Source organism: Canis lupus, chromosome 5 (assembly GCF_011100685.1).
Source record: "Canis lupus familiaris isolate Mischka breed German Shepherd chromosome 5, alternate assembly UU_Cfam_GSD_1.0, whole genome shotgun sequence".
NCBI lineage: Eukaryota > Metazoa > Chordata > Mammalia > Carnivora > Canidae > Canis > Canis lupus.
In genome coordinates, this window is record NC_049226.1 from 56476200 (window position 1) to 56495276 (window position 19077).

A 19077-nucleotide genomic window follows, 5' to 3' on the forward strand; every position below is an offset into this window, starting at 1 on the left:
GTACTGACAGATAATTCATCTTCTAAACAGATAATGTAAGCTTTTGGTATCAATAAATACAGTACTGAAAATGTATTGTACTTTCTCTTCTTTATGATTTTTCTTAGTAACATTTTTTTCCCTAAGTTACTTCATTGTAGAATACAATATATAACACTTAACATACAAAATACATGTTAATCAACTGTTTATCACTAAAACTTTCCAGTCAACAAGAGGCTATGAGTAAAGTTTTTGGTGACTTAAAAGTTATACGTGGGGATCCCTGGGTGGCTCAACAGTTTAGCACCTGCCTTTGGCCCAGGGTGTGATCCCGGAGTCCCGGGATCAAGTCCCATGTCAGGCTCCCTGCTTCTCCCTCTGCTTATGTGTCTGCCTTTCTCTGTGTCTTTCATGAATAAATAAATAAAATCTTTAAAAAAAGTTATACATGCATTTTTGACTTCGCAAGATGGGGATAAGGGAGGTCAGTGTTCCTAACCCCCCACATTGTTCTAGGGTTATCTATAGGGGACTTTTTTTTTTTTTAAGATTTCATCTATTTATTCATGAGAGAGAGAGAGAGGCAGAGACTAAGGCAGAGGGAGAAGCAGGCTCCATGCAGGGAGGCTGACATGGGACTCCATCCCAGGTCTCCAGGATCATGCCCTGGGCTGAAGGCGGCACTAAACCGCTGAGCCACCCAGGCTGCCCCTGTAGGGGACTTTCAATCACCTCTGTGGCAGAGGCTCAACAGAAAATCCTCCTCAAACACCTTAGCCCAGCCTTAATCAAACCCTTGCTAAGAAGCTAATAACCAAAAGTCAACAATGTTCAGAATAACGCTGGTAAATATCCCAAAATCAGATGACCAAGTTTTATACTTGCCTGTCAAATGGAACATCCACAAGAATCCTGGAATTAGTTAAGGAGAGAAGACAATTCTTCTGTAACTTTAAGGAAATAAAGAAAAATAATTTTGAGCAAAGGTATACCTCATTTCTAAAAGATTCTAAGCACTTGGAAGGTGCCACCAACGAACTTTTCTTACTGAGAACTCACTGTGTATCTGGCCCTCTCCAAGTTCTTCATTTAATCATTCACCTCTGCCTAAAGAATAACCCCCCTGCTACTTTTTTTTTTTTTTTTTTTTTTCTGGCAAAGGAAGGGATCTCTTTCCTCTGAACTCTAGTGGCCTGCCTATGTGTCAATCCAAGTCAATTACCTGAAGCCTGGCCATCTACAAATGTCCTTACCAGATCTCATAACTAACTCTGTGTTAGAGCTATACTTGCAACCTAAGACTGGCAGGGGTTGAACTGAGTCTATATGGACAGGAAAGAAAGAGAAGGCTGCCTGAGAAAGTTGTAGGAATAGAAAAATACACCATCTCTTTGAAAGGCCATGAGTAGGCCAGTCTAACTGAAGTACAGGGTATGAAGCAGGGGCAGCAAGCCTGAAATGCCAACAGAAACTAGGCAGTAACATAAATAAGTGAAGAGGGCTGAGTGTGACACAGCAGGGCAGTGGTGGAAATTATGGCCAAATGGAGAATTCATGCCCTTTTATAGGGGTAGTTGTTACTCCAACTGATGCCTTCCATGAAGGAATTAATGCTAAACTGTGAGGGAGCTTCCATTTCAGAAAGTGGAAGTGTAGATTTTTTTTAATGAGGAAAGGCCACCTTCCTTATTTTATTTTTTAAAAATTTCCATTTTAAGTATACACTTAAATTAGATTTGGCAAATTGATACAGCTGTATAACCACTACCATCCACCATCACCATAACTGAGATAAAAAATATTTCCATCACCCCAAGAGTTGCACATACCACCTTCTAGTCAATCCCAAACTTACAAACCTCAACCCCAGAAAATTACATTGTCATTACAGATTAATCTTTTCTCAAGTTTCACATAAATAAAATCATATAATATTTACTCTTCTGTATCTGGCTTATTTTGCTCAGCATATAATGTTTTTGATATTCATCCATGTTGCATGTTATCAGTACTTTATTCCTTTTTATTGTCAAATAGGAGTTTCTTATATGAATAAACCATAATTTATCTATTCTCCTGCTATTCAACAACTGAAAAGTTTTCAGCTTTAGGGTATGTATTATGAATAAAGACATTATGAACATTCACATACAAGTTTTTGTATGAAAATATGATTTTGTTTCTCTAGAAGTGGAATGACTAGGTAGTAAAAAAGGTATGTCTAACTTTGAAAGAAACTACCAGACTGAACTGATAGTTTTGTCATTTTACAATTTTTTTTTTTAAGATTTTATTTATTTATTCATGAGAGACACACAGAGAGAAGCAGACACAGGCAGAGGGAGAAGCAGGCTCCATGCAGGGAGCCTGATGTGACTCGATCCCCGGACTCCAGGACCACGCCCTGGGCCGAAGGGAGGCACTAAACTGCTGAGCCATCCAAGGATCTCTCATTTTACAACTCTTAACATCTATATATGAGAATTTCAGTTGCTCTACACCTTTGTCAACATTTGGTCAGTCTTTTAATTTCAACCAATCTTGGGACACCTGGGTGGCTCATCGGTTAAGCGTCTGCCTTCAGCTTAGAGTGTGATGCCAATCCAGGATTGGGTCTTGAACTGGGCTCCTTGCAAGGAGCCTGCTTCTCCTTCTGCTTGTGTCTCTGCCCCTCTCTGTCTCTCTCTCATGAATAAATAAAATATTTATTTAAAAATTTCAACCAATCTAGAGGCTGTGTAGTAGTATCTTGGTATGCAGTGGTATTTCAATGTGGTTTTAATTTTCATTTCCCTGATAACTAAAAATACTGAGCATCTTTTCACATGCTCATTTGTCATCTGCATATCTTCAGTAAAGTGCTCAAATCTTTTGTCTTAAGAAATTGATTTATTCATCTTGTGCTACTGAATTCTTTATATTCTCTATAAAAGTCCTTTCTCATATACAAAAAACAAACATTTTTCCCAGCCCATGACTTAGCCTTTCCAATTTGTGGGTGTGTGTGCATGTGAGAAGCTTTTAATTTTGATGAATTCTAATTTATTATTTTTCTTTTAGGATGTGTGCTTTTTGTATCCTAAGAAAACTTTGCCTACTTTGAGGTCACAAATATTTTGTCCTGTTTTCTTCTAGAAGTTTTACAGTTTTTAGCCTCTATATTTGTATCTATGATTCAATTCAGTTTAACTTTTTTTTTTTAATTTAACTTTCACATATGATGTTAAGCCTACAGGGATGTGCTGAAGTGTTAATAGTACATGGATTCTGGGTTACTGGTTTCTAAAAAACTTTTTTTTAAATGTAAACCCAAATGCTTATCCAAATCTGCTATTTTTTTTTTTAACAAAAAGATTCCTTATCTATTCTCTCTCTCTTTCAGGGTAGATGAAAAATAATAAAAAAATACTAATAATAGCTAATAATAATTTTTTTTCATATATTTTTTCTGAAGGAAGAAGCAGTCAAGTATTCAATTCAAATTACCTGCTGGTAATGGGGGAAATTTTTCAGAGCCTTGAAAAGCAGACAGGTGACCTCTGACAACAGACGAACAGGCATTCCCCTGGCCAGGCCCTGGCGTGTTAAGTTGAGGGCGCAAGCACTGGCTGTGAACTGCACTGGCAAATCCAATGGATGATTCCTCATTCCTACAGCCACAAGCTGAAGATGAACTGGTTTTTAGTGGCATATGACAACATGAGCATTCTTCATACTATCTTGTTTTTGTGTTAGCTGGCAAAAATATTTGCTCATTGGGACAGAAACATTTTTTCCTATCCTCAGCATTTGCTTTTTTAGGACACCAGCAATACCTACCCATCCAAGTGAAACCATTAACTAGCTGTGAGACTTTAGCCAAGTCACTCTCCTTCTCTGGACTTCATTTCCTCCATGATTTCATAACCATTTATTGAACCTCACTTCATACAAGGCATTGTGATAAGCACTACAGGGGACAGAAACATGAATCACACCCTATTCCTTAGCATAAAGCCTTGTGGAAAAAAATATAGTATGTAAACAAATAACATTGCTAAGGCTATCAAAATATGAAACTGGGAAAAAAAAAAGCACCATAAAAGTATATATAAAGTGCTGCCTAAGGTAGCTGTGGAGGGAGCATTCATTTCTGGTATGGCTCAGCATTCTTCATTAAGAGAGCATATTTAGGAAGGATCTTAGATAAGAATTGGACAGAAGGAAGTGGTAGGGATGGAATAAAGAGGAGATTCCTAAGGAAGGGAAATGTGATAAAGAAATACACAAAACAGGGATCCCTGGGTGGCGCAGCCGTTTGGCGCCTGCCTTTGGCCCAGGGCGCGATCCTGGAGACCCGGGATCGAATCCCACATCGGGCTCCCAGTGCATGGAGCCTGCTTCTCCCCCTGCCTGTGTTTCTGCGCCTCTCTCTCTCTGTGACTATCATAAATAAATAAAAATTAAAAAAAAAAAAAGAAATACACAAAACAGACAAAAGGATGGGATGAACCCACCAACAGAGGAGGAAAAAAATCTGAATTTAACAGAATTTTGAACAAATTTGAAAACTGCAAACATAACATTAGAGAGGTCTCTAGGGGACAAGACTGTGGAAGACCTAAAACACAGATGTAACATGAAGGTGTTGTACTAAGCTTAGACCACACCTGCACTAACATTCAGCAACAATACAATCTGTTCTGTCTCTCTCTAGCTCAGAAACTGGCATGAACCATGATTTTAAGAGACCAGAGCCCCTCACTCTGAGTAACAGAGCCTAGAGACAAACCTAAGACACATTTCAAGTATGGAAGAGGACTTTTTTCTATATTGCTAAACTATTCCTAGGATTTCACTGGATTGTCATCTGTAAGTTAAATATGTAGAAATAAAAAAAACACAAAACTTGATTTTCAAAAATCACAGAATCTTAGATATGAAAAGGACTTTAGAACATCTAATTCAATCTCATTTCTAATGGGAAACAAAGGTCCAGAGTTTTTTTTCACTTTATACAGTATACTTTTAAGTTACGAATAAATCTAATCTCTCACAGTACAGAAACACCCAATTTTTTAAAGGAACTATAAAGAATTACAAATAATAATAAAGACAAAGTGGCTTCAATTCATTTTCATTTTACATTTCACTTTAAATAACTGCTCTTTTCTTTCAAACCACTCAGTATTTCCAGTAACATTTAAAATAAACTCATTCTTCTGAAAACCAAAGTAAAGTCTGACCCTATCAATACTGGTAATTTTACTTTACTCACAAAATACTGTTAAGTAGTAGATCTGGCCACCTTCAAATATTATACTTTGCCCCAATTCTGTTGGAGACATTGTTGTTTTCTTTTAGAAAACCAGGTATTAGATTTTAAAGAGTAAACAAATGAATAAACAAGAAAAAACATTTAGGGTAAAGTGAATACATGTTTATAGATTAAGATATCCTATTTTAGGCAAAATAGTACAAATGTCCTAAACTCCCTTCTCAGACTAAACCAAAACACTGGATGATTCTAATTTAGATGCTCAAAATGAGAGATGATCTGGCAGTTAAGCCAAACATTGTTTTCCTTTTTCCATGAGGGTACTTTTTGGCTCACTATAGAATAAGGCACATAAGTTGTTGTACTCTGTTTGGTAAATAGCTTTAACTGAACTAAGTAAAAAGTAGTAGCAAAAGCCTGTCTGAGGTATAGTTACCTTTAAAATAGCAGGCATGGTTACCTGCATTGAAAATGTCTCTGTGAAGAGCCTATAGAGAGCTTCCTTCATAAAACATGACCTATTCCTGTATCGGCTCAGTGCTTCTGAAATCTGAGTCACATTGGCTCCTCCAGCAACCTGAAAAAGAAAGATGTTACCAATAGGTTTCACAGTTCAGGCTTTTTTAGATGCTTTGAGTATTTGAAACAATGACAAGTGCTCAATTAAATGTTTCAGGTGTTTTACAAAGTTGCTCTATTGAATCCTAAGTCTAATATGGAAATGTTCACCTCAACCTCATTTTTCCAGATGGGGCCAGAGAAGTGAAGGAAGGCACTAAATGTAACAAACCAATTAAGTGATGGAGCCAAATTCAAATACCATCTCCCTATAACTACATTAGTTAAGACCTCAACTGAACAATGGGGAGCACATAAATTTTTAAACAATCAATAACCATGACTGCATGTCTTCTAAGTATTTACATAGGACAAATTAGACAATAAGAGAAAGAAAAAAGGCCACATAAAATAACTAAAATGGAAAAGGGAATTAACTTTTGTAGTAATATTTTATTATTTATTAAATGTTAACATAATTCTTCCTTGTTACCATTTAAGTAATAGTTTTTAAAAATCTATACATAGACTCTGGGTCTGGAAGATAATAGTATCCCCTCCCCAGATCCAAAACAAAAAATTAACAAGGAATGCACATAAAACTATATATGACCCAACTTTCAGCATTCCTGGGTAGTGAAGGGAAAAAAAAGAAAATAAGGGAGAAAACTCAGTATCTTATAAAACAAAATAAAAAAACCACTCCCCTCTCTACTGTATCATGACCAGTAACATCACTGAAAAAACCTCATATTGCTAAATGACATCACTAATGGACATGAGGAACTATGTCAATTAAATAACAAAAAATATAAAATTCAAACCAATTCCATATAAAGCTATTATTGTAAGAAATATGTAAGCAGGAAATCTACACGTTTCAGCAAAATTATTTTCTATAAACCAACAACAGGAGTACCTGGATGTCTCAGTTATGTGTCTAACTCCTCATCTCAGCTCAGGTCTTGATCTCAAGGTCATGAGTTCAAGCCCTGTGTTAGGCTCCACGCTGGGTGTGGAGCTTATTTGAAAAACAAAAACAATAAAAGACCCAACAACAAATCAGAAGAAAATTTTAACATGGCACTTTAAACTGAATTACCATAAGCATTTTGGAATGTGAAAAAAATAACTTTAACAAAAAGATGAAACAACTCATTAAAATGGAAAGAAAGAGATAAAATTATATCAAATATAAAAAAACTAACTTACAAGGTACTCAAAGAAGGATGGATTTGAATCAAAATTTAGTAAGGGGAAGAAATTCAAGAAAACAAAATTTTTTAAAAAGAAGAACAAAACTGATCTAAGATTGAGTGTTGATATGGAAGAAAGACAAAGATCTATGATACGTATATTTGAAGTTCCTGAGGGGGAAACTAACTAGTATTTAAAACTATTATCTAGGGCAGCCCCGGTGGCGCAGCGGTTTAGCGCCACCTACAGCCTGAGGCGTGGTCCTGGAGACCTGGGATGGAGTCCCACGTCAGGCTCCCTGCATGGTGCCTGCTTCTCCCTCTGCCTGTGTTTCTGCCTCTCTCTCTCTAGCTGTATCTCTATGAATAAATAAGTAAAATCTTAAAAAAAATAATAAAACTATTATCTAGGAAAGCTTTCCAGAAATAAAAATAATTTAAAAAAAAAGAAGACCTAAATCAATACACTGAAAGAATCCACCAAGTTCTGGGAAAGACTAACCTAGATCATCTGAGACATATCACAGTACAAGGACTAAATTTAAAAACAAAGAAAAAAAAATCTTCAGGGCTTATAAAAAGATTAAATAAATTACACAGAGAATTAGACTGTCATCAGACTTAACAAGCAACATACAAACCAAGTCACCAGTGAAGAAATTGTTTCAAGGAACCAGGAAGAAAAAGGTAAACAAGGATTTTATACCCAACCCAGCCAAGCTATACTTCAAATAGCAAGGCTATAAAAGATTGAACATGAATAACAAGAACTCAAGAGAGTAGGACATAAATCTCCTTCCTGAAAAATCTACTAGAGGATAAGTTTCATACAACCAAGAGATGACTGAGTAAAACTGTGGCAAAAGGACAGATAGTGACCATTTAATGTATTTAATTATAGATCAGTCTCCCCACAGAGTGAACAAGTACATTGGGAAACTTTGTGTAACATAACTATGTTGGAACTCTGGAGTTTATTTTATTTTATTTATTTATTTAAGAGAGGGAGAGAGCACATGCACACGAGCAGGAAGGGGGACAGAAGGTGAGGGAGACCTGGGGCTCAATCCCAGGACCAAAAGCAGACACGTAACGACAGAGCTACCCAGGAACTCTGGAGTTTATTAAAGGCTTCCAGAAGAAGCCTTGGACAGTAAGTTGTGACTTGTTTCCATTAATTTCAGCTCTTAGCACAATAGCAGCTGTCCATTCCCCAGCCAGTACACCCAGAGCAGCATGCACTTAGTTTGTGGGAGCCAGAATGGGGAAAAGGACCATATCCTCAATTTATCAGGGATCTGTTTTCTGATCACAGATTGCTGCTTCTAATAGGTACAAACAAGTGAGCAGTCACTGCTGTTGCACCTCCCCAACTGTTCAATGTATCCCTCCCTCCAACCAAAGTGATTTCTAGGGAAGGTAAAGGGTTAGTATCCTTTATATTTCCCTTGTCTTCATTTAATTCTTTTTCCAATTTGGGGAGCCAGACATTAAAGACTAAGACATCCAAAACAAATGCACAGGGGTACCTGGGTAACTTAGTTAAGTGTCTGACTTTAGCTCAGGTCATGATCTCAGAGTCCTGGGTTCAAGCCCGAGCCAGGCTCTGTGCTCAGTGGGGAGTCTGCTTGTCCCTCTCCCTCTACCCCTCCCCAATTGTGCTTCACTTTTCTCTGAAATAAAAATCTTAACAAAACCCTCCAAAACGCACAAATGCATATACAAAGAAAATTCCAAAGTGACTGTATATACCCAAGAAAAGGCTCAGAAAAGAGCTAAAAAGACCTTATAATTTATATCTCAGGCTGATACTTGGCACAGATCCAAACAAAACAAAAACAGTAACAAACAGCAAAGAGATTAGAGAAAGGAAACAATCTGATTTCCAGAGTTACCATATTGTTAGTTCCAATGTCCAGTTTTCAACAAGAAAAAAAAATCACAAGATATGCTAAACAATAGGGAGGTATGGCTCATTTAAGAGAAAAAGAAATCCACGAGACTGTTCCTATAAAAAAAAAAACCTGATGGAAGATCTTTTAGGAAAGACTTCTAGACCATGATTCTTAAAGATATTCAAAGAACTAAAGGAAGATATAAAGTCAAGGAAATGATGTAGAACAAAAGAGAAAAACCAACAAACAGAAAAAGAAAAGAAATCCTGGAAAAGTACAATAACTGAAATACAAAACTCACTAGAGGGACTCAAAGGCATATTTGAGCAGGCAGAAGAATCAACCAAGTTGAAGACAGGACAATGGAGATTATTGAATCAGAGGAACAGAAAGCAAAAAGACCTAAGGAAGTGAATGGAGCTTCAAGAACTTATGAAATACCAACAAGCAGACCAAACTAAACATTGTGGGAGTCCCAGAAGAAAGTGGTGGCGAGAAAGGACAAAAAGAATATTAAAAAAACAACATGGCTGAAAACTTCCAAATTTGATGAAAGACATGAATATAAGCATCCTAGGAGCTCCAAAGTAAGATGAACTCAAGAAGACTCACACCAGAACACACTAAAATCAAATTTTTGAAGGCTAAAGAGAGAGAAAATCTTGGAAGCAGTGAGAGAGAAGCAAATCACACACAAGGGGTGCTCAATGAGATTATCTCCAGATTTCTCATCAGAAACTTTGAAGGCCAGAAGAGAGTGGGCCAATATGTTCAAATTGTTAAAAGGAAACAAACAAACAAACAAACAAACAAAACACACACAAAAAAACCCCCTGTCAATCAAGAATTCTATATCCAGCAAAACTGTCCTTCAAATGTGAGGGAGAAATCAAGATATTCCCAGATAAACAAAAGCTGAAGAAGTTCATTACCACTAGACCTGCCCTGTAAGATATGCTCAAAGGAATCCTGCAGTGTAAAATAAAGTAACACTAGACAGTAAGAAGAAATCATATGAAGCAATAAAGATCTCAATAAAGGTAAACACAAGGGCAATTTAAAAAGCTAGAGATATATTAAAACTGGTTTGTAGGAGTCCCTGGATGGTTCAGTTGGCAGAGTATGTGACTCTTGATCTTGGGGTTGTGGGTTCAAGCCCCATGTTGGGTGTACAAATTACTTAAAAACAAAACAAAAAAAACAAACAAAAAACAAACCCAAAAACTTGTTTGTGACTCTTTTTGTTTTCTATAGTATTCAAGAAACTAATACATTTTCTAAAAGATTTTACTCTAAAAACTGTTATAACTTTGGTTATAACTCCAAATTCTGTTTTGTAACTTGGGTTTGTAACTCCAAATTTTGGTTTGTAACTCCAAATTTTGTTTTCTACATAATTTATAAATTTTATCTTTTTATTTTAGAGAGAGCATGAACAGGAAGGAGGGGAAAAGTAGAGGGAGCAGTAGACTCCCCTGCTGAGCAGGGAGCCCAACATGGGACTCAACTGCAGGACCCAGACATCATGACCTGAGCCAAAGATAGATACTTAATTGACTAAGCCACCAAGGTGCCCCCATTTTCAACATAATTTAATAGGCAAATGGATCAAAAGGAATTACCATTTTAAACTCTGGGGCAGACACTGTATAATGATGTAATTTGGGGACATCATTGACTAAAAGGGTGGGGATAAAGATGTAAATTAGCAGTTTTTTATGTTATTGAGGTGAAGCTGATATAAATTCAAATTAACTTTAGGATATTAAATGTAACTCCATGATAACCAAAAGAAAATAGTTACAGAATATACATAAAAGGAAAAGAGAAAGGGGGTTAAACATTTTGTTATAAAAAAAAATCAGCTAAACAAAAAAAAAAAACAGGAAATGAGGAACAAAAAAGCTGCAGAACATATAGAAACCACAGAGCAAAATGACTAAGTCCTTCCTTATCACTAACTGCTTGAAATGTAGATGGATTAAATGCTACAAAAGACAAAGATTGGAAGAATGAATAAAAAAACACATGATCCAACTATACACTGTCTATAAGAGACCCACTTTAGAACCAAAGACACAGCAACATGAAAAATGAAAGGATGGAAAAAGACATTCCATGCAAATATAACCAAAAGAGAGTAGGGCTGACTACAGTACTTTACACAAAGTAGACTTTAAATCAAAAGAGGTTACAAGAAGCAAACTGACATTATATATTAATAAAAGGTTCAGTACAACAGCAAGAAGATATGATAAGCCCAAACATCTATGTGCCTAATGACAGACCACTAAAACATGACACAAAAACTGACAGAATTAAATGGAAAAATAGATATTTCTACAATAATGGAGACTTTAACAACCCACTCAATAATGGATAGAACAACCAGACAGAAGTAAAGAAACAGGCCCTAACACAATAAACCAACTAGGTCTAACAGACATATGAAAACACTCTACCAACAACACTAGCATCCACATTCTTTGAAGTGCACATGGGACTTTTCCAGGATAGACCATACGTCAGACCACAAATTAGGATTCAATAGATTTTTTTAAAAGAGACCTATACAAAGTTGTCTTTTCTGAAAACAGGATGAAGTTAGAATAGAGGTAAAACCAGAAAATTTATAAATTTATGGAAATTAGGTAATATACTTTTTTAAAATTTAAATTCATTTTGCCAACATACAGCATAACACCCTATGCTCATCCCATCAAGTACCCTCCATAGTGCCCGTCACCCAGTTCTCCAAGTAATATACTCTCAAACAACCAATAGCTCAAAGAAGAAAATCACAGAGAAATTGGAAAATATTTAGAGACAATGAAAACAAAAATACAACATACTAAACCTTATAGGACCCACTGAAAGCAGTGCTAAGGGGGAAATTTATAGCTATAGATGCTTAAATTAAGAAAAGAAAAATCTCACATCAACAACTATCTTTACAACTTAAGAAACAAGAAAAAGAACAAATTAAACCCAAAACTAGCAGAATGAAGGAAATCATAATGATTATAAGCAAAGATAAATGAAATTGGGAATAACAAAATTAGTAAAACCAAAAGTTGGTTCTTTGAATAACACAAACCATTAGCTACCAGATGGACTAAGAAAAAAAGAGAGGATTCAAAATACTAAAATCTGAAATCAATGTGGGGATATTCCTACCAATCCCTACCCAAAAGTCGTAAGAGTATTATGAACAATTATGCTGCAATAAATTGAATGACCTAGATGAAATGGACAAATTTCTAGAAACATAAGACTTAATAAGACTAAATCCAGAAAAAATAGAAAATTTCAAGAGACCTATAACTTAGTAAGGACGCTAGATCAGTAATCAAAGATCTCCTGATCTTTTCTACAGAAAAGCCAGATCTGATGGTTTTGCTAATAGATTCTACCAAACATTTAAGTAAGAATTAATATCAATTCTTCTCAATGTTTAACAAAAATTGAAAGCACTTCCTAATTCATTCTGAGTTCAGCATTACCCTAATATCAAAGCTAGATAAAGACACTACAAGAAAACTACAGATAAATACACTTCATGAGCAGAGGTTCAAGATTCAACAAAATATAGGCAAACTAAATTCATCAGCATATTAAATGGATTATATGCATGGCCAAGTGGAATTTAGTCCTGGAATGCAAAAATGGTTTAACATATGGGAATTAATTGATGTAATACACATTAACAGAACTAAGGGAAAAAAAGATGATCATTTCAATTAATGCAGAAAAAGCATCTGACAAAACTCTCATGGTGAAAACACTCAACACTAGAAGTAGAAGGAAACTACCTCAACTTAATAAAAGCCATGTATAAAGAAACCTACAGCGAACATCATACTCAATGGTAGAAGACTGGAAACATTTATTCTAAGATCAAGAACAAGACAAGGCTACCCCTGGGTGGCTCAGCAGTTTAACATCTGCCTTCTGGTCAGGGCATGATCCCGGGTTCCTGGGATCAAGTCCCGCACTGGGCTTCCTGAAGGGAGCCTGCTTCTCCCTCTGCCTATGTCTCTGCTTCTCTCTGTGGGTCTCTCATGAATAAATAAATAAAATCTTAAAAAAAAAAAAAAAAAAAGACAAGGCTACCCACTTTCATGGCTTCTACTGAACATGGTACTGGAATTCCTAGCTAGAGCAATTAGGCAAGATAATGAAATAAAAGACATCCAAATTGCAAAGGAAAAAGTAAAATTATCTCTGTTCGTAGATAATATCCTCTTATATGCAGAAAAGCCTAAAGATTCCACGCACACACAAAAAACCATGAGCACTAATAAATGAACTAAGAATTGCAGGAAACAAAGCCAACATACAAAAATCAGCTACATCTTGGCGTACCTAGGTGGCTCAGTAGGTTGAGTATGCAACTCTTGGTTTCAGCTCAGGTCATGATCTCAAGGCTGTGAAATCAAGTCCTGCATCTGGTTCTGCACTCAACAGGAAGTCTGCTTGTGGATTCCCTCTCTCTGCCCCTCCCCCACTCACTCTCACTCTCTCAAATCTTTTTTAAAAATCAGCAATATTTCTATGATAACAATGAATAATCTACAAAGGAAATTATTAAAACAATTCCATTTATAATAATATAACAAAGTACTTAGGAATTAACTCAGAAGGTGAAAGACACAATGAAAACTATAAAACACTGTTAAGGGATCCCTGGGTGGCGCAGCGGTTTGGCGCCTGCCTTTGGCCCAGGGCGCAATCCTGGAGACCCGGGATCGAATCCCACATCAGGCTCCCGGTGCATGGAGCCTGCTTCTCCCTCTGCCTATGTCTCTGCCTCTCTCTCTCTCTGTGTGACTATCATAAATAAATAAAAATTAAAAAAAAAAAATAAAATAAAATAAAACACTGTTAAAAAGTTAATTAAGAAATGAAAGACACAGGGACGTGTGGGTGGCTCAGCAGTTGAGCTTCTGCCTTTGGCTCAGGACGAGATCCTAGAGTCCTGAGATCAAGTCCCACATCGGGCTTCCTGCATGGAGCCTGCTTCTCCTTCTGCCTACATCTCTGCCTCTTTCTCTCTCTGTGTCTTTCATGAATAAATAAATCTTTAAAAAAAAAAAAGAAAAAAAAGAAATTAAAGTCATAAATAAATGGAAAGACATGTTTGTGGATCAAAGACTTAAGATATCAATATTACCCAAAATGATCTACATATTCAAGATAATCCCTACCAAACTCCTAAAGAGATTTTTTTTTTACAGAAACAGAAAAGCCCATCCTAAATTCATACGGAGTTCCAAGGAACCCCAACTAGACAAAGCCATCTTGAAAAAGAACAAAACTGGATAACTTACCTTCCTAATTTCAAAACTTAACTATAAAGCTACAGTAATCAAAACAGTGTGGTACTGGCATAAAGACAGACATATAGAGAAATAGAATAGAGTAAAAAGCTCCCAAAACAATCACTTGCATATATGATCATATATGTGGTCAAATGATTTTTGACAAGGGTTTCATAACCATTCAACAAGGAAGGTACAGTCTTTTTTTTTTTTTTTTAAAGAAATTGTGCTAAGTAAACTGGATATGCACATGCAGAATAAAATTGTGGGCCCTTACTTTACACCATGTAAAAAATTAACTCCAAATGGATCAAAGACCTAAACATAAAACCTAAAACTACTTAACTCTTAGAAGGAAACATGAAACTTTATGACAATGGCATGGCAATGATTTATTGGATAGGATACCAAAGCAACAAAAGAAAAAAAAATCTATATATTGGACCTAAAAAAAAAAAAAAGTTTTTTTAAAGTAATCTCTACACTCAACATGGGGCTTGAACTCACAACCCTGAGATCAAGAGTCATATGCTCTACCAACTGATCCAGCCAGGCACCTCAGACCAAAAATTTTTAATTTTGTGCATCAACAGAGTAAAAAAGAAACCCACAGAAAGAGGAAAGTATCAGCAAATCATATATCTGGTAAGGGATGGATACACAAATAGGTATCTATATTCACAATATAGAGAAAACTCCTATACACAACGACAAAAAACAAGCAACCCTACTCAAAAATGGGCAAAGGAGTTGAGTAAGACCTCCAAAGAAACAAATAGTCAATAAGCTCATGAAACCATGCTTAATAATCACTGACAGTAGGGAAATGCAAATCAAAACTTGAATGAGATACCACCTCACCCTCACTAGGATTATTACCATTTAAAAACAAAAACAGAAAGTAACAAGTGTTGGGGCACCTACATGGCTCAGTCAGTGAAGCATCTGCCTTTGGCTCAGGTCATGATCCCAGGGTCCTGGGTTTAAGCCCCACATTGGGCTCCTTGTTCAGCCAGGAGGGCTGCTTCTCTTTCTCCCTCTGCCTGCCACTCCCCCCTGCTTGTGCTCTGTCAAATAAATAGATAAATATCTTTTTTTTTTTTTAAGATTTTATCTATTTATTTGTGAGAGACACACAGAGAGAAAGAGAGGCAGAGGGAGAAGCAGGCTCCAGGCAGGGAGCCCAACATGAGACTTAATCCTGGGTCTCCAGGATCACACCCTGGGCCAAAAGCGGCGCCAAACCGCGAGCCACGGGGGTTGCCCAAATAAATATATAAAATCTTAAAAAGAAAAAAACAAGTGTTGACAAGGATGTGGAGAAATTGGAATATTTATGCACTGTGGGAATATAAAATTGTACAGCTGCTGTGGAAAACTGTGTGGCAGTTCTTCAACAATTACCATATGATCCAGCAACTCTAAGTCTGGGTATATACCAAAAGAACTGAAAACAGAGTCTCAAAATGGTATCTGAATACCCGGTTCATAGCAGCATTATCCACAATAGTTGAAAGCAACATGGAAGCAACTCAAGCATCCAAAGACAATAACTGGATAAGGAAAAATGTGCACACACACACATATATATATTATTCAATCTTAAAAGAGAAGGAAATTCTGCAATATGTTACAACATGGATGAACCTTGAGGACATTATGCTAAGTGAAATAAGCCAATCACAAAAAGACAAATACTCTATGATTCCATTTATATGAAGTACTTGGTCAAAATCATAGAAACAGAAAGTAGAATGGCGTTTGCCAGGGTCTGGAGAGAGAGAGGAATGAGGAGTTAGTGTTTAATGTGTATATATAATTTCAGTTTTACAAGATGAAAAGAGCTATGGAGATGGATGGTGGTGATGGCTGCACAACATTATGAAAGTACTTAATATCACTGAACTGTATACTTACCATCATAACTTTATATTAAGATGGTAAATTTTACATTATATAGTTTGCCATTCAAAAAGTTTTTAAAAGAATGGAAATATTAAGACACCAGGCTGGCTCAGTTGGTAGAACGTGTGACTCTTGATCTCCGGGTCCTGATTTTGAGCCCTATGATAGGAGTAGCAATTACTTAAAAAAAAGAATGGGGGCAGCCCGGGTGGCTCAGCGGTTTAGCACCGCCTTCAGCCCAGGGCCTGATCCTGGAGACCGGGGATAGAGTCCCACATCGGGCTCCCTGCATGGAGCCTGCTTCTCCCTCTGCCTGTGTTTCTGCCTCTCTCTCTCTCTCATGAATAAATAAATAAAATCTTAAGAAAAAAATCTCTTAAAAAAAAGTGGAAACATGAACTGACATGGGGTGATTTTCAAGACACAATGTTAGGTAATAAATGCAAAGTGCCTACTACCTATTGTATAAGAGGAAATAAGAGAACCTGAATACATCCATCTGCTTAGTACCTTGATTATACCCTCAGTCTAGGAAGAAAAAAAAAAAAGAACAGCAAATGAATCTTCAACTCTTTTTTAGCAGGTCTGTGTTTCACTGTAGTTAGGTATAGCAATTCTGAAAACTCTTTTATATGTACTGTAGGATTAAGCAAATGTGCTGATGCTGCTAAAAATCAAGTTCTCACTGTGGAAAAGAGATAAAGAGATAAAAAAACAGAATGGGGAAAGGCGAAGGAGAATGGTGTGAGGATGAACACTTGGAAGTATTATTTTATTTTATTTTTTATTTATTTATTTTTTTAAGATTTTATTTATTCATGACAGAGAGAGAGAGAGAGAGAGAGAGGCAGAGACAAAGGCAGAGGGATAAGCAGGCTCCATGCAGGGAGCCCGATGCGGGACTCCAAGGTACTAGGATCAGAGCCCCACATCAGGCTCCCTGCTCAGCTGGGAGCCTGCTTCTCCCTCTCCATCTGCCTCTGCCCCTGCTGTGCTCTCTCTCACTTTCTCTGTCTCAAATGATAAATAAAATCTTAAAAAAAAAAAGTCAACAAAACAAAGCTAGTCTATAATCTTAAAAAATATCAATGTCACAAAGGACAGGATGGACTAGGTAACTCTCCCAGATTAAATTACAGAGGCACGTGAAAAATAAATGCAAAAATGACCCTGGACTAAAAGGAAAAATATTTTACAGAGGGCATTACTGGGATTAATCAACATTGTAAATGTGCATAGTAAGATTATTTAAAGCACTGCATCAGGCAGTCTGGGTGGCTCAGTGGTTTAGCACTGCCTTCAGCCCAGGGTGTGATCCCAGAGACCCGGGATCGGGTCCCGCGTTGGGCTCCCTGGATGGAGCCTGCTTCTCCCTCTGCCTGTGTCTCTGCCTCTCTCTCTCTCTCTCTCTCTGTCTCTCAAGAATAAATAAATAGAATCTTTTAAAAAAAATTGTTTAAAGCACTACATCAATGTTAAACTTCCTGAAACTTGGTAACTACAAGTTACCATTGTAACTTGGCCATTAAGGAGAATATCATTGCTCTTAGGAATACAAAACTCAAGCATTAAGGGCTAAAAGGACATGATGTATGCAACCTCTCTGGAATGGTTCAGAAAAAAAAATTCTGTGTATAAAAAGGATACGATAGGGCAGCCCTGGTGGCTCAGGGGTTTAGCACCGCCTTCAGCCCAGGCGTGATCCTGGAGACTCGGGATCGAGTCCCACGTCAGGCTCCCTGCATGGAGCCTGCTTCCCTCTGCCTCTCTCTCTCTCTGTCTCTCATGAATAAATAAAATCTTTAAAAAAAAATAAAAAGGATACGATAAAATAAATGTGGTCAAATAAATAAATAAATAAATAAGTAAATATGGTCGAAATGTTTAAAATTAGCGACCCACCAAGTTAAAAGTTTTTTCAAAACAAATTTTAAGTACTATACATAGATTAATGGCCCAAGGACCTACACATAATAATCTAAAGAATATATTCTAAAATTTTTAAAAGTTTTATGATCATGGTGCCTAGGTGGCGCAGTAGGTTAAGTGTGTGCCTTCAACTCAGGTGATGATCCCAAGGTACTGGGATCAAGTCCTGCAGACTCCCTGCTGAGCAGGGAGCTCCCTCTGCCCCTCCCCCTACTTGTGCATGCTCACTTGTGTTCTCTTTCTCCTCTCTCACTCTCAAAACAAAATAAAAAAATTTTTAAAAAAGTTTTGCAATCAGATGTAAGAGCTGAAAAGGGACAATGAATAAGCCACAACAAAACCAAGCAGAAGACCAAACAGTTGTTGCCTCACCCTCTCTTCTCCTTGGCTTCCTGAAGATGCCACTACAAAACAATCTTCAAAAAGGATTCTTGCCACACCCCACCAGTGGATCAACAGGATTTCCTACCTAATGAAGATATTGCATGGCTTTTGATACTAATGCTGGGTGCCCTTTTTGCCTGTTTTTTATTTTTTTAAGTAGGCTCCACACTCAACATGGGGCTTGAACTCATGATCCTAAGATCAAGAGTTGTATGCTCTACCGACTAAGTCAGCCAGGCACCTCCCCCTTATGCCTACTTTCAAGGAATTAGGTACATGTTACCCATTCTAATTTGGGGTGCAATAAATAACATTTGTTGTATTTGAGGGTCTTTGCTGACATTTAATTTTATCCATATTAAATGTGAGCAAATTTTTTATCAAACAACTAAGATACTTGGTATACTCTGCATCTGATATGAAACATACATTTCCACTAAATAAAAGGTTTCCTGAAACATACCTTTTAAATTTGCCATACCTGGGATCCCCTGGGTGGCGCAGCGGTTTGGCGCCTGCCTTTGGCCCAGGGCACGATCCTGGAGACCCGGGATCGAATCCCACGTCAGGCTCCCGGTGCATGGAGCCTGCTTCTCCCTCTGCCTATGTCTCTGCCTCTCTCTCCCTCTCTCTCTGTATGACTATCATAA

The 19077-nt window shown here is 37.0% G+C and overlaps 1 protein-coding gene across 7 annotated transcripts in view; it reads right to left on the bottom strand.

The window, feature by feature from the left end:
• ZYG11A (zyg-11 family member A, cell cycle regulator) overlaps positions 1 to 19077 on the bottom strand; it is an 85502-nt gene that overhangs the window by 31939 nt on the left and 34486 nt on the right. For 6 of the 7 annotated variants that reach the window (XM_038537513.1, XM_038537511.1, XM_038537510.1 and 3 more), the window contains exons 4-6: positions 5676 to 5816; positions 3469 to 3645; positions 868 to 932 (exon numbers count right to left, since the gene is read on the bottom strand). In XM_038537513.1, coding sequence (XP_038393441.1) covers positions 868 to 932; positions 3469 to 3645; positions 5676 to 5816 — 383 coding nt within the window. The remainder of the gene's footprint in view (positions 1 to 867; positions 933 to 3468; positions 3646 to 5675; positions 5817 to 19077) is intronic. The other variant, XM_038537514.1, reaches the window with a different exon arrangement.